General features: G+C 41.6%; 1 protein-coding gene across 1 annotated transcript; it reads left to right on the top strand.

The window, feature by feature from the left end:
* Positions 1-6,838: 6,838 nt before the first annotated feature.
* Positions 6,839-11,879, top strand: LOC112222922 (forkhead box protein I1c-like). The gene is made up of 2 exons (XM_024385788.2): positions 6,839-7,510; positions 10,906-11,879. Exons 1-2 carry the CDS (start codon positions 6,928-6,930, stop codon positions 11,547-11,549), a joined length of 1,227 nt encoding a protein of 408 aa, XP_024241556.1. The 5' UTR covers positions 6,839-6,927; the 3' UTR covers positions 11,550-11,879.
* The last annotated feature ends 4,890 nt before the right edge of the window (positions 11,880-16,769 follow it).

Below are 16,769 nucleotides of genomic sequence, written 5' to 3'. Positions count from 1 at the left end.
GCGACGCCCCCAAAGGCTAACTTTCTAGCCCCTGCTATCTGCTTGCTTGCTAACCCGGTCTGCTAACGGCTAAACTGCCGGGCCCTGGTCTGCTAACTGCTAGCTTGCTAACCCGGTCTGCTAACTGCTAGCCCTTGCTAACTGCTAGCTTGCCTGCACGGTATGCTAACTGCTAGCTCTTGCTAACTGCTTGCTTGCTAACCTGGTCTGCTAACTGCTAGCTTGCCCTGGTCTACTAACTGCTAGCCCATGCAAACTGCTTGCTTGCTAACCCGGCCTGCAAACTGCTAGCTTGCCCTGGTCTACTAGCTGCTAGCTTGTTTCGCTCCTGCCTACTAACTGTTAGCTTGTTAGCCTGCTAACTGTCTGAATGTCCCCGTGTCCCCAGCCAGCCCAACCACTCACTGGACCCATATGTTCACTTGGCCACGCATGCCTCTCTCTAATATCAATATGCCTTGTCCATTACTGTCCTGGTTAGTGATTACTGTCTTATTTCACTGTAGAGCCTCTAGCCCTGCTCAATATGCCTTAACCAACCATGTTGTTCCACCTTCTACATATGCGATGACATCACCTGGTTTAAACATCTCTAGAGACTATATCTCTCTCTTCATTACTCAATGCCTAGGTTTACCTCCAATGTACTCACATCCTACCTTACCTTTGTCTGTACGCTATGCCTTGAATCTATGCTATCGTGCCCAGAAACCTGCCCCTTTTACTCTCTGTTCTGAACGTGCTAGACGTTCAGAATGATGCCCTCAATATCACACAAATTATCAATGAACCTACCAGGTACAACCACAAATCAGTAAACACAGGCACCCTCATAGATGTCATCCTAACTAATTCGCCCGCCAAATACACCTCTGCTGTTTTCAATCAAGATCTCAGCGATCACTGCCTCATTGCCTGCATCCGTAATGGGTCTGCGACCAAACAACCACCCCTCATCACTGTCAAACGCTCCCTGAAACACTTCTGCAAGCAGGCCTTTCTAATCGACCTGGCCGGGGTATCCTGGAATGACATTGACCTCATCCCGTCAGTAGATGATGCCTGGCTATTCTTTAAAAGTGCCTTCCTCACCATCTTAAATAAGCATGCCCCTCTCAAAAAATTAGAACTAGGAATAGGTATAGTCCTTGGTTCACTCCAGACCTGTCTGCCCTTGACCAGCACAAAAACATCCTGTGGCGTTCTGCATTAGCATCGAATAGCCCCCGTGATATGGAACTTTTCAGGGAAGTTAGGAACAAATATACACAGGCAGTTAGGAAAGCTAAGGCTAGCTTTTTCAAACAGAAATTTGCATCCTGTTGTACTAACTCCAAAAAGTTCTGGGACACTGTAAAGTCCATGGAGAATAAGAGCACCTCCTCCCAGCTGCCCACTGCTCTGAGGCTAGGAAACATTGTCACCACCGATAAATCCGCTATAATTGAGAATTTCAATAAGCATTTCTTTACGGCTGGCCATGCTTTCCACATCGCTACCCCTACCCCGGTCAACTGCCCGGCACCGTCCACAGCAACCCGCCAAAGCCCCCACCATTTCTCATTTACCCAAATCCAGATAGCCGGTGTTCTGAAAGAGCTGCAAAATCGGGACCCCTACAAATCAGCCGGGCTAGACAATCTGGACCCTCTCTTTCTAAAATTATCTGCCGAAATTGTTGCAACCCCTATTACTAGCCTGTTCAACCTCTTTCGTATCATCTGAGATTCCCAAAGAATGGAAAGCTGCCGCGGTCATCCCCCTCTTCAAAGGGGGTGACACTCTAGACCCAAACTGCCACAGACCTATATCTATCCTACCTTGTCTTTTAAGGTCTTTGAAAGCCAAGTTAACAAACAGATTACCGACCATTTCGAATCCCACCGTAACTTCTCCGCTATGAAATCTGGTTTCAGAGCTGGTCATGGGTGCACCTCAGCCTCGCTCAAGGTTCTAAACGACATCATAACCGCCATCGATAAGAGACATTACTGTGCAGCCATATTCATCGACCTGGCCAAGGCTTTTGACTCTGTCAATCACAACATTCTTATTGGCAGACTCAATAGCCTTGGTTTGTCAAATGATTGCCTCGCCTGGTTTACTAACTACTTCTCTGATAGAGTTCAGTGTGTCAAATCGGAGGGCCTATTGTCTGGACCTCTGACAGTCTCTATGGGTGGGCCACAGGGTTTCAAATCTCGGGCCTACTCTCTTTTCTGTATACATCAATGATGTTGCTCTTGCTGCTGTTGATTCTCTGATCCACCTCTATGCAGACGACACCATTCTGTATACTTCTGGCCCCTCCTTGGACACTGTGTTAACTAACCTCCAGACAAGCTTCAATGCCATACAACTCTCCTTCCGTGGCCTCCAACTGCTCTTAAACGCAAGTAAAACTAAATGCATGCTTTTCAATCGATCGCTGCCCGCCCCTGCTTGCATCACTACTCTGGACGGCTCTGACTTGGACAACTACAAATACCAGGGTGTCTGGTTAGACTGTAAACTCTCCTTCTAGACTCACATTAAGCATCTCCAATCCAAAATTAAATCTAGAATCGGCTTCCTATATCACAACAAAGCATCCTTCACTCATGCTGCCAAACATACCCTCGTAAAACTGACCATCCTACCGATCCTCGACTTTGGTGATGTCATCTATAAAATAGCCTCCAACACTCTACTCAACAAACTGGATGCAGTCTATCACAGTGCCATCCGTTTTGTCACCAAAGCCCCATACACTACCCACCATTGCGACCTGTATGCTCTCGTTGGTTGGCCCTCGCTTTATACTTGTCGCCAAACCCACTGGCTACAGGTTATCTACAAGTCTCTGCTAGATAATGCCCCACCTTATCTCAGCTCACTGGTCACCATAGCAGCACCCACTCGTAGCACGCGCTCCAGCAGGTATATCTCACTGGTCATCCCCCAAAGCCAATTCCTCCTTTGGTCGTCTTTCCTTCCAGTTCTCTGCTGCCCATGACTGGAACGAATTTCAAAAATCTCTGGAGCTGGAGACTCACATCTCCCTCACTAGCTTTAAGCACCAGCTGTCAGAGCATTTTACAGATCACTGCACCTGTACTTAGCCTATCTGTAAACAGCCCATCTATCTACCTACCTCATCCCCATACTGGTATTTATTTATTTTGCTCCTTTGCACCCCAGTATCTCTACTTGCACATTCATCTTCTGCCGATCTACCATTCCAGTGTTTAATTGCTACATTGTAATTACTTCGCCACCATGGCCTATTTATTTCCTTAACTTACCTCATTTGCACTCACTGTATATAGACTTTTTGTTTTCTTTTGTTCTACTGTATTATTGACTGTATGTTTTGTTTATTCCATGTGTAACTCTGTGTTGTTGTATGTGTCGAATTGCTACGCTTTATCTTGGCCAGATCGCAGTTGCAAATGAGAACTTGTTCTAAACTGGCCTACCTGGTTAAATAAAAAAATAAAATTGTGTTTTTTAATCTCTTTTTTAAATATAATTTTACTGCTTGCATCAGTTACTTGATGTGGAATAGAGTTCCATGTAGTCATGGCTCTATGTAGTAGTGTGTGCCTCCCATAGTCTGTTCTGGACTTGGGGACTGTGAAGAGACCTCTGGTGGCATGTCTTGTGGCCTATGCATGGGTGTCCGAGCTGTGTGCCAGTATTTTAGACAGAGAGCTCGGTGCATTCAACATGTCAATACCTCTCATAAATAAAAGTAGTGATTAAGTCAATCTCTCCTCCTCTTTCAACCAGGAGAGATTGACATGCATATTATTAATATTAGCTCTCTGTGTACATCCAAGGGCCAGCCGTGCTGCCCTGTTCTGAGCCAATTGCAATTTTTCTAAGTCATTTTTTGTGGCACCTGACCACATGACTGAACAGTAGTCAGGGTGCGACAAAACTAGGGCCTGTAGGACCTGCCTTGTTGATAGTGTTGTTAAGAAGGTAGAAACTAGGGCCTGTAGGACCTGCCTTGTTGATAGTGTTGTTAAGAAGGTAGAAACTAGGGCCTGTAGGACCTGCCTTGTTGATAGTGTTAAGAAGGTAGAAACTAGGGCCCGTAGGACCTGCCTTGTTGATAGTGTTGTTAAGAAGGTATAAACTAGGACCTGTAGGACCTGCCTTGTTTATAGTGTTGTTAAGAAGGTATAAACTAGGGCCTGTAGGACCTGCCTTGTTGATAGTGTTGTTAAGAAGGTATAAACTAGGACCTGTAGGACCTGCCTTGTTGATAGTGTTGTTAAGAAGGTAGAAACTAGGGCCTGTAGGACCTGCCTTGTTGATAGTGTTGTTAAGAAGGTAGAAACTAGGGCCCGTAGGACCTGCCTTGTTTATAGTGTTGTTAAGAAGGTATAAACTAGGACCTGTAGGACCTGCCTTGTTTATAGTGCTGTTAAGAAGGTAGAAACTAGGGCCTGTAGGACCTTTCTCTTGCATTTCAAAGATGATGGTACAAAAGAACGGTTGGTTTTTTCGTCCTATTATATTTGACCAGATCCATTGTGTTATATTCTACTACATTCCTTTCACATTTCCATAAACTTCAACGTTTTTCCTTTCAAATGGTACCAGGAATATGCATATTCTTGCTTCAGGGCCTGAGCAACAGGCAGTTAGATTTGGGTATGTTATTTTTGGCAAAACATTTCATTTTTCATCTAATTTCATGTTTCATGAATTCCTCCAGTGGAACACAGACGTTTGTCGCCATCGTGTGGCTATTACGTACACTGCATGATGTGTTGGTTGCGGAGGAGAGAGAGAACTCTCTTGCCACTGTGTAATGTTTACTGTTAATTTTGATTGTTTATTTCACTTTATATATTATCTACCTCACTTGCTTTGGCAATGTTAACACATGTTTCCCATGCCAATAAAGCCCTTGAATTGAATTGAATTGAACTCACGGCGCTATCGTTCGGTTAATCTGTGAACTGCGTCACTGTCACTGATATTCTCCAATATCAGTCTGTCTACAGTAGAGGACGCTATAGCCCCACGGATGGTGTAGGCCATCAGAGGAGTTTGGGACATGTATTACTTGCAGCGTTCTAAAACGTGAACGACAAATGATTGATTAAAAAAATGGCCAATATTCTTTGCCAATGTTATAAATTGCGGGATACAAAAAGAGTCTGAGCTTGTAGGGCAGGTCTATGAATTTGATACATGACATTTTTCCAAACCTGAACCTTGTGTGATGGACGGGTGTCATTTGCAAGCAGTGTTTCTGAAGGAGATTGTACTGGTAGGGGTGTTAAAATAGCATGCTGCTTTTTACGATTCCAAGGCAGTTGCTTTCTTTTTTTTATCTCATCTATATGAACATGATGATCGATCATCACATAGAGTTGTTCATGTGATCTTGTTATACAAGAAGAAAAGCTATTTTAGAAACTGGACAAGAGCTACACTACATCAACAGTTTGTGTTGTTTTCCATTGTTTGGATTATTAGTTTATGATTAATGAGGATTTTTACTCAATTGACACAGGAATGTGGTCACATTGTTTATTCTGTCTTATCCAGTACTCAATAAAATCAGATTTAAAGTATTTTCTAATTTTATAGATAGTCTGAGGCAACAGGCTGATAGCATTATACACCCACAGGTCTTAGTTTAGGCCACACACTTGTATAGTCACACACACGCACGCACGCACACACACACACACACAAAGCAAATCTAATTGAATAATGAAATAAGAAATATTTGTATAAATGTAATAATTATTAATATTATTATTTTTATAAGTTATTGTCATAAGCCCAGTGAAATTAATATAATAATGAATAGGACTACTACTTGCAGGCTACTCATTATAATAGGCCTAATGGGAATCTAGGCTTCTGCTGTTACCAATATTACTACTGCTAATAATAAGGATGACATTCATAATATTATGGATAACAATAATCATGATTTGGACAGAGATATGCTACCTTATATAATAATATAATCATGATTTAGACAGAGATATGTTACCTTATTTAATAATATAATCATGATTTAGACAGAGATATGTTACCTTATATAATAATATAATCATGATTTAGACAGAGATATGTTACCTTATATAATAATATAATCATGATTTAGACAGAGATATGTTACCTTATATAATAATATAATCATGATTTAGACAGAGATATGTTACCTTATATAATAATATAATCATGATTTAGACAGAGATATGCTACCTTATATAATAATATAATAATGTCTTAGACAGAGATATGCTACCTTATATAATAATACAATAATGTCTTAGACAGAGATATGCTACCTTATATTTATTAGATAGGCCCATTAATCTCCCATTTACTCCCACCCCCAACCCTAAAAAAGCTAATTTACTAGCATTGAATACATATAATTAGAAACGATTAATATGTAAATGTATATTATAATAATAATAATAATAGTATTTACGGTAGTAATTATAACAACCATAATTTAAAAAATATATGATATATTAAAAGCCTTTGGAGAACAGTAGGGGGAAGTGGGAAGTATTTTTTTTATTAGACCTATCTACTGGCGCAAATTTGAATAATTCACAAACTCAATTGTTGTATTAATATTACATTTCAAGTAAACACTTTCTGTCGGGTTTTATGTTGCCGTTAGTATGAAACATAGAGAAGTTATTATTTCACACCTCTGCCTGTCAATTCTCAACTAAATGCAATGGCCACACCCCCAACCAGTTAGTGAGTGTCTATTGGCTGTTAGAGATGATCTAGTGTCTGGATGAGAAACTGTCGGTCTGAAGTTATAAAATTAAAACTCAGATTTTGGATTCTGGCACTTGTTGCTGACGTTGCGCGCTTGGGATCAGGTCGTCCGTTTGAACCGTTACTGTTGTGTTCTAATTCCGTTGGGGTTGTCCTCCCGAGTGGAGCATGAACTCCATCGACCCTTCAGTACATCACACCTCGTCTTCAACAGCAAGCTCTCTCCAACCCCAGCCCAAGAGCACCCAGGAGCCGCCGGAGATGGCTGTCTACTGCGATAACTTCAGCATGTACCACCAGCCTGGACTCCAGAGCGCACAGAGACCGTCTGGATACGGCCTGGGAGATTACGCGTCATCCCTGTGGTTGAACGGGCCCCCCGTGAACTCCTCCACCCCCTACCTGCACGGAAACAACACAGCATCCTTTATGCCACCTTCCTACGGTACCCAGCGGCAGTTCCTTACCAACTCTCCCGGGTTCGGGGGTCCGGACCTGGGTTGGCTGTCCATCGCCAGTCAGGAAGAGTTGCTAAAGCTGGTCCGTCCTCCATACTCTTACTCTGCGCTCATCGCCATGGCGATCCAGAACGCACACGAAAAGAAGTTGACCCTGAGTCAGATCTACCAGTATGTCGCGGATAATTTCCCGTTCTACAAGAAGAGCAAGGCGGGGTGGCAGAACTCTATCCGACACAACCTGTCACTCAACGACTGCTTTAAAAAGGTCCCCCGCGATGAGGACGACCCAGGTATTATCCGATCCTGTTCTATTTTATCTTTGTAACATCTAGGGCCATGTGTAGATAGATTTTAATTAGTCAGGTAGGCTATGTGATTCAGCTGTCGGTTAGAAATCCTATAAAAACACGTGTAAAAGTTTGGGCCTAAAACCGATTGAACAAATTGGTGTAGGCCTGTTGCTAAACTTACGTAGGAGGCGTAAAACAAAACGCCTGAGTGGGAGTTCCCACATTTGGTTTTCAATGGGAAAAGAAGATTTGAATTAGCTCATTCCCTTATAAACAACTCCCACTAAGGGTAGTTGCAGGCTATCATGTCAGTTAGATAAAATAAAGGGTTATTCAAACCATATGCTGATAATTGTTCATTTTATCCTTTAATTTGTTTCCTTTATTTAGAAGACTATAATGCTTATCATTGTGCATATTAAATCTAGGAATTGTTATCAGCAGTGTCCCATAGACTTGAGATGAGTCAAATGTAATATATCTAATATATTGACTGGCCTTTGCTTCTTTAGCATGGGACATAGAAATAACTATGAGGTCATTTTAGAGATTAGAATATATATTATTCTAGAGATTAGATTAGATATGTGGTCATTCTATAGATTAGAACATATATTATTATGTAGATTAGGACTATTTGGTCATTTTATAGATTTGAATATATATATATATATATTATAAACACATGTAAATATATATATATATATATATATATATATATATGTTATTCTGCAGATTAGATTAGAACTATGAGGTCATTCTAGAGATTAGAATATATATTATTTTGTAGATTAGATTAGAACTATGTGGTCATTATATAGATTAGAATATATAGATATATTAACACGTGTAAAAGTATTATATATTATTCTAGAGATTAGATTATATATTATCTTGTAGATTAGATTAGAACTATGAGGTCATTCTAGAGATTAGAATATATATTATTATGTAGATTAGAACTATGAGGTCATTCTAGAGATTAGAATATATATTATTATGTAGATTAGAACTATGAGGTCATTCTAGAGATTAGAATATATATTATTATGTAGATTAGAACTATGTGGTCATTATATAGATTAGAATATATAGATATATTAACACGTGTAAAAGTATTATATATTATTCTAGAGATTAGATTATATATTATCTTGTAGATTAGATTAGAACTATGAGGTCATTCTAGAGATTAGAATATATATTATTATGTAGATTAGAACTATGAGGTCATTCTAGAGATTAGAATATATATTATTATGTAGATTAGAACTATGTGGTCATTATATAGATTAGAATATATATTATTCTAGAGATTAGATTAGGACTATGTGGTCAATATTAGATTAGAACTATGTGGTCATTATATAGATTAGAATATATAGATATATTAACACGTGTAAAAGTATTATATATTATTCTAGAGATTAGATTATATATTATCTTGTAGATTAGATTAGAACTATGAGGTCATTCTAGAGATTAGAATATATATTATTATGTAGATTAGAACTATTTGGTCATTCCATAGATTAGAATATATATTATTCTAGAGATTAGATTAGGACTATGTGGTCAATATTAGATTAGAACTATGAGGTCATTCTAGAGATTAGAATATATATTATTATGTAGATTAGAACTATTTGGTCATTCCATAGATTAGAATATATATTATTCTAGAGATTAGATTAGGACTATGTGGTCAATATTAGATTGCCCCAAAAGTTTGTTATAATACACTGTAAAAAAAATCCTATTGTTTTTACGATAATTTACTGGCAGCCAGTTACCTGTAAATTACTGTAAATAAAGGTACATTATGTTACCGTAAATGCGTTTAACATTACTATCAAGTTTAGTGTAAGAAACTTTATGGATTACAACATAACAGTTAGCTTGTTATTAGATGCTTCGTGTCCAGAGTGGGCCTTCAGTTTCCTACCATGGCAGTTTATAGATAAAAGGTTTGATATCCTAATCCTGGAAGGGCAGAGCGGAGCACCCATATTCTAGGGAATGACACAATTTTAACCCCAAACTCATTCAAATTAATAGCTACCTAGACATTGATTTCCTCATCAGTGTATCATTCCAAAGCCAGAGTATTAGGTGCATCACATCACTGTTTGTGATAATGTGCACAATACTAAACTACTACAACATTATGTGGATTTGTACGTATAAAGTGGCCCGCACATGGAATGAGTGGCCCCCACATGGAATGAGTGGCCCCCACATGGAATGAGTGGCCCCCACATGGAATGAGTGGCCCCCACATGGAATGAGTGGCCCCCACATGGAATGAGTGGCCCGCACATGGAATGAGTGGCCCCCACATGGAATGAGTGGCCCCCACATGGAATGAGTGGCCCCCACATGGAATGAGTGGCCCCCACATGGAATGAGTGGCCCGCACATGGAATGAGTGGCCCGCACATGGAATGAGTGGCCCCACATGGAATGAGTGGCCCGCACATGGAATGAGTGGCCCCCACATGGAATGAGTGGCCCCCACATGGAATGAGTGGCCCCCACATGGAATGAGTGGCCCCCACATGGAATGAGTGGCCCCCACATGGAATGAGTGGCCCCCACATGGAATATTGCTGCTCATAGGGCTTTATTCCTTTATTATTTCACACAAGCCTTCATTCTGTATGCGGGCCTCATTTATTTGATCCTGTAATGTTTTTTTATCCCAGCATTAGTTTTCTCATGTTTAGAATGAGCACATCTCCCTCCAGTTCTTCATTGGATATGTACATATTACTAATGTGTATATATTAATAATGTATTAACATATAAATACTATATAATGATGTCTTATTAATATATAAATACTATATAATAATGTCTTATTAATATATAAATACTATATAATGATGTCTTATTAATATATAAATACTATATAATAATGTCTTATTAATATATAAATACTATATAATGATGTCTTATTAATATATAAATACTATATAATAATGTCTTATTAATATATAAATACTATATAATAATGTCTTATTAATATATAAATACTATATAATGATGTCTTATTAATATATAAATACTATATAATAATGTCTTATTAATATATAAATACTATATAATGATGTCTTATTAATATATAAATACTATATAATAATGTCTTATTAATATATAAATACTATATAATGATGTCTTATTAATATATAAATACTATATAATAATGTCTTATTAATATATAAATACTATGTAATCCTGTCTTATTAATATATAAATACTGTATAATACTGTCCTATTAATATATAAATACTATATAATATTGCCTTATTAATATATAAATACTGTATAATAATGTCTTATTAATATATAAATACTATATAATAATGCTAAAGTTTCTATTATTTATGTTCCAGGTAAAGGGAACTACTGGACGTTGGATCCTAACTGTGAGAAGATGTTTGACAACGGGAACTTCAGGAGGAAGAGGAAGCGCCGCTCCGACTCCACTAACAGCACCAAGACAGAGGACGGCCGAGCAGCCCCGCCCATCAAGACCTTAGACAGCCCCCAGCTCCTAGGCCCCGCCTCCCCAGACATGGAGGTGGTCAGTGAGGGTCACAAGAGCTCCCCCCCCCCGGGCCTGGCGTCCGGTGGCACTCCGTGTTTTAATAACTTCTTCAGCAGTATGGCTGGGCTGGGCTCCGGGCCTCTAGGGGCCTCCGTTCCTCTCTCCTCTGGTCCCTCCAGCAGACAGACTAGCTCTCTGGGGCTGGTCAACGAGCTGACCAATAGGAACATTACAGCCCTCCATAGCAGCCCATACCACAACCACACACCCCACACCCCCACCCCAGGCCAGGACAGTCACAGCCCGGGACTCTCAGAGGCGGGCCTCGGGGGCCACGGCCACCCAGCAGACAGCCTGTCTCCCTTCAACAGAGGACTGTACTACAACACATTCAGTGGAGGGGGGCAGGCAGGACAGTTCAACAGCCACTTCTATAACAGCTTTAGTGTCAACAATATCTTATACCCCCGAGAGGGCACAGACGTATAGTCACTGACGTATAGTCACTGACGTATAGTCACTGACGTATAGCCACATATAGCATATAGTGTATAGTCACAGACTTTTAGCAACAGGTCTAGGTGGTCAGCCATATCAGAGGGCTTGGCAAACCAGTCAATACATATGGACTTCACAGGACAGATACAGACAAGTCCATTCATATGACAGAGACAGACCAGTCCATTCATATGACAGAGACAGACAAGTCCATTCATATTGTCTTCACAAGACAGACCAGTCCATTCATACGGCCTTCACAGGACAGAGACAGACCAGTCAATTCATATGGCCTTCACAGGACAGAGACAGACCAGTCAATTCACATGGCCTTCACAGGACAGAGACAGACCAGTCAATTCACATGGCCTTCACAGGACAGAGACAGACCTGTTCATTCATACGGCCTTCACAGGACAGAGACAGACCAGTCAATTCACATGGCCTTCACAGGACAGAGACAGACCAGTCAATTCACATGGCCTTCACAGGACAGAGACAGACCTGTTCATTCATACGGCCTTCACAGGACAAACAAGACCAGTCATATTGTATCTTTATTTAACTAGGCAAGTCAGTTAAGAACAAATTCTTATTTTCAAAGACGGGCTAAGAACAGTGCCTTGTTCAGGGGCAGAATAACAGATTTTTACCTCGTCAGCTCGGGGATTCGATCTTGCAACCTTTCGGTTACAAGTCCAACACTCTAACCACTAGGCTACCTGCCGCCCCAATGTCCTTCACAGGACAGAGACAGACCAGTCCATTCCTATGGCCTTCACAGGACAGAGACAGACCAGTCCATTCCTATGGCCTTCACAGGCCAGAGACAGATTTTTGACGACACCTTTATGAATCACAAACTGTACAGCCACAGTCAGCAGGCAGCTTCATTGGCCTATTCACTTTACCAATCTGTCAGTGGACTTCACCAATACAGATCACGTGCCTGAAAAACTCCCAATCCATGCCAACACAGAGAGGACGGAGGAATGTACTGCAGCCAAATTGTTAGGCTGTTCATATTTGACCAAACTTGTCAACTTCTCTATAACGATCCGACTGCTTATCTCAAAATAAACCACTGAAATGAACATGTGACTATATATCCAGAATCCTCATCTGGAATGCCAATAGGGATCACAAACCAACATTACAGCTCACCACTGATCCAGATTTCTACCCATCGTTTTAGCACTGGAGGTGCTGTGGTAATACTGAAGGTACTGTGGTACGAGATACTGTGTTAGCACTGGAAATACTGTGGGACTAGATACAGTGGGACTAGGTACTGTGGTACGAGATACTGTGTTAGCACTGGAGATACTGTGGGACTAGATACTGTGGGACTAGGTACTGTGGAACTAGATACTGTGGGACTAGGTACTGTGGGACTAGGTACTGTGGGACTAGGTACTGTGGGACTAGATACTGTGGTATGAGATACTGTGTTAGCACTGGAGATACTGTGGGATTAGATACTGTGGGACTAGATACCATGGGACTATATACTGTGGGAATAGATATCATTTAAAAAAAAATGTTTACCTTTATTTAACTAGGTTAAGAACAAATTCTTATTTTCAATAACGGCCTAGGAACAGTGGGTTAACTGCCTGTTCAGGGGCAGAACGACAGATTTGTACCTTGTCAGCTCGGGGGTTTGAACTTGCAACCTTCCGGTTACTAGTCCAACGCTCTAACCACTAGGCTACCCTGCCGCCCCAATTGGACTAGGTACTGTGGGATTAGATACTGTGGGATTAGATACTGTGGGACTAGATACTGTGGGACTAGATACTGTGGGACTAGGTACTGTTGGACTACATACTGTGGGACTAGGTACTGTTGGACTAGATGCTGTGGGACCAGGTGCTGTGGGACTAGATACCATGGGACTAGATACTGTGGGACTAGGTACTGTGGGACTAGATACTGTGGGACTAGATACCATGGGACTAGATACCATGGGACTAGATACTGTTGGACTAGATACTGTGGGAAAGATACCATTGGACTAGATACTGTTGGACTAGGTACTGTGGGACTAGATACTGTGGGACTAGATACTGTTGGACTAGATACTGTGGGACTAGATACTGTGGGACTAGATACCATGAGACTAGATACCATGGGACTATATACTGTGGGACTAGATACCATGGGACGAGATACTGTTGGACTAGATACTGTGGGAAAGATACCATTGGACTAGATACTGTTGGACTAGGTACTGTGGGACTAGATACTGTGGGACTAGATACTGTTGGACTAGATACTGTGGGACTAGATACTGTGGGACTAGATACCATGAGACTAGATACCATGGGACTATATACTGTGGGACTAGATACTGTGGGACTAGATACCATGAGACTAGATACCATGGGACTATATACTGTGGGACTAGATACTGTGGGACTAGATACTGTGGTTCTAGGTACTGTGAGATGAGATACTGTGGGACTAGGAACTGTGGGACTAGATACTGTGTTAGCACTGGAGATACTGTGGGACTAGATACTGTGGGACTAGATACTGTGGGATGAGATACTGTGGGACTAGATACTGTGGGACGAGATACTGTGGGATGAGATACTGTGGGACTAGATACTGTGGGACTAGATACTGTGGGACTAGATACCATGGGACTAGGTACTGTGGGCTATATACTGTGGGACTAGATACCATTGGACTAGGTACTGTGGGACTAGAGACTGTGTTAGCACTGGAGATAATATGGGACTAGGTATTGTGGGACTCAATTCCATTGGACTAGTTACTGTGGTACTAGGTACTGTGGGACTAGTTGCTGTGGGACCAGGTACTGTGGGACTAAATACTGTGGGACTAGATACCGTGGGACTAGATACTGTGGGACTAGGCATTGTGGGACTAGATGCTGTGGGACTAGATACTGTTGGACTAGATGCTGTGGGACCAGGTGCTGTGAGACTAGATACCATGGGACTAGATACTGTTGGACTAGATACTGTGGGACTAGATACTGTTGGACTAGGTACTGTGGGACTAGATACTGTGGGACTAGATACTGTGGGACTAGATACCATGAGACTAGATACCATGGGACTATATACTGTGGGACTGGATACTGTGGGACTAGATGCTGTTGGACTCATTACCATGGGACTAGATACTGTGGGACTTGGTACTGTTGGACTCACTACCATGGGACTAGATACTGTGGGACTCATTATCATGGGACTCGGTACTGTGGGACTAAGTACTGTTGGACTCATTACCATGGGACTAGATACTGTGGGACTAGGTACTGTGAGACTCATTATCATGGGACTAGATAATGTGGGACTCATTATCATGGGACTAGATACTGTGGGACTAGGTGCTGTGGGACTTATTACCATGCGACTAGGTACTGTGGGACTAGATACTGTGGGACGTTACCATGGGACTAGGTACTGTGGGACGTTACCATGGGACTAGGTACTGTGGGACATTACCATGGGACTAGGTACTGTGGGACGTTACCATGGGACTAGGTACTGTGGGACTAGGTACTGTGGGATTAGATACTGTTGGACTCATTACCATGGGACTAGGTTCCATGGGACTAGGTACTGTGGGACATTACCATGGGACTAGGTACTGTTTGACGTTACCATGGGACTAGGTACTGTGGGACTAGGTACTGTGGGATTAGATACTGTTGGACTCATTACCATGGGACTAGGTTCCATGGGACTAGGTACTGTGGGACATTACCATGGGACTAGGTACTGTGGGACCAGATACTGTGGGACCAGATGCTGTGGGACTAGGTACTGTGGGACTAGGTACTGTGGGACCAGATGCTGTGGGACTAGGTACTGTGGGACCAGATACTGTGGGACCAGATGCTGTGGGACTAGGTACTGTGGGACGTTACCATGGGACTAGATACTGTGGGACCAGATACTGTGGGACTAGGTACTGCGGAACTAGGTACTGCGGAACTTCTGCTGGTTGGGGAACATTTTGATTGAAACCACAATATTAACACTCTTATGAGTGTACATGCATTTTTGTATATTATATATCAGTGGAGGCTGCTGAGGGGAGGACGGCTCATAATAATGGCTGGATCGGAGCAAATGGAATGGCATGCAACCATGTGTTTGATGTATTTGATACCATTCAACTCATCCCATTCCAGCCATTTTATATATATATATATATATATATATATATATATATATATATATACACACTTCATGACCAAAGGTTTGTGGACACCTACTCGTCTCAGCTCATTCTAAAATCATGGGCATTAATATGAAGTTGTTCCCCCTTAGCTGCTTTAACAGTTTCCGCTTTCCACAAGATGTTGCAACGTTTCTGTGGGGACTTGCTTCCATTCAGCAACAAAAGCATTAGTTAGGTCGGCATTGATGTCCGGGCAGTGATGTTGGGTGATTAGGCCTGGCTCGCAGTCTCCGTTCCAATTAATCCAAAAAGTGTACGATTGGTTTGAGGTCAGGGCTCTGTATAGGCTAGTCAAGTTCTTCCACAACGATCTCAACAAACCATGTCTGTATGGACCTAACTTTGTCCACGGGAACATTATCATACTGAAACAGAAATGGGCCTTACCCAAACTGTTGCCACAAAATTGGAAGCACAGAATAGTCTAGAATATCATTGTATGCTGTAGCGTTAACATTTTCCTTCACTGGAACTAAGGGGCCTAGCCCGAACCATGGAAAAAAGACCCAGACCATAATTCCTCCTCCACTAAACTTTACAGTTGGCACTATGCATTCGGGCAAGTAGCGTTCTCCTGGCATCCGCCAAACCCAGATACGTCTGTCGGACTACCAGATGGTGAAGCATGATTCTTCACTCCAGAGAATGCGTTTCAACTGCTTCAGAGTCCAATGGAGGCGAGCTTTACACCATTTCAGCCGATGCTTGGAAATGCGCATTGTGATCTTAGGCTTGTGTGAAGCTCCCGATGAACAGTTATTGTGCTTATGTTGCTTCCAGAGGCAGTTTGGAACTCGGTAGTGAATGTTGCAACCGAGAACAGGTGATTTTTACCCGCTATATGCGTCAGCATTTTGCGGGTCTGTTCTGTGCGCTTGTGTGGCCTACAACTTTACCGCTGAGCCATTGTTGCTCCAAGATTTTCCCACTTCACAATAACAGCATTTACAGTTGGGTAGCTCTAGCAGGGCAGAAATTTGACAAACT

This window comes from Oncorhynchus tshawytscha, linkage group LG11 (genome assembly GCF_018296145.1).
Source record: "Oncorhynchus tshawytscha isolate Ot180627B linkage group LG11, Otsh_v2.0, whole genome shotgun sequence".
Classification (NCBI taxonomy): domain Eukaryota; kingdom Metazoa; phylum Chordata; class Actinopteri; order Salmoniformes; family Salmonidae; genus Oncorhynchus; species Oncorhynchus tshawytscha.
This window is presented reverse-complemented; position numbering and strand designations above follow the sequence as displayed.

Bases quoted from the DNA above. Each gene is read 5' to 3' on its own strand.
- LOC112222922 (XM_024385788.2), top strand. From the start codon at position 6,928: ATGAACTCCATCGACCCTTCAGTACATCACACCTCGTCTTCAACAGCA. The intron at 7,511-10,905 runs GTATTATCCGAT...TTTATGTTCCAG, and splicing joins CCGCGATGAGGACGACCCAG to GTAAAGGGAACTACTGGACG.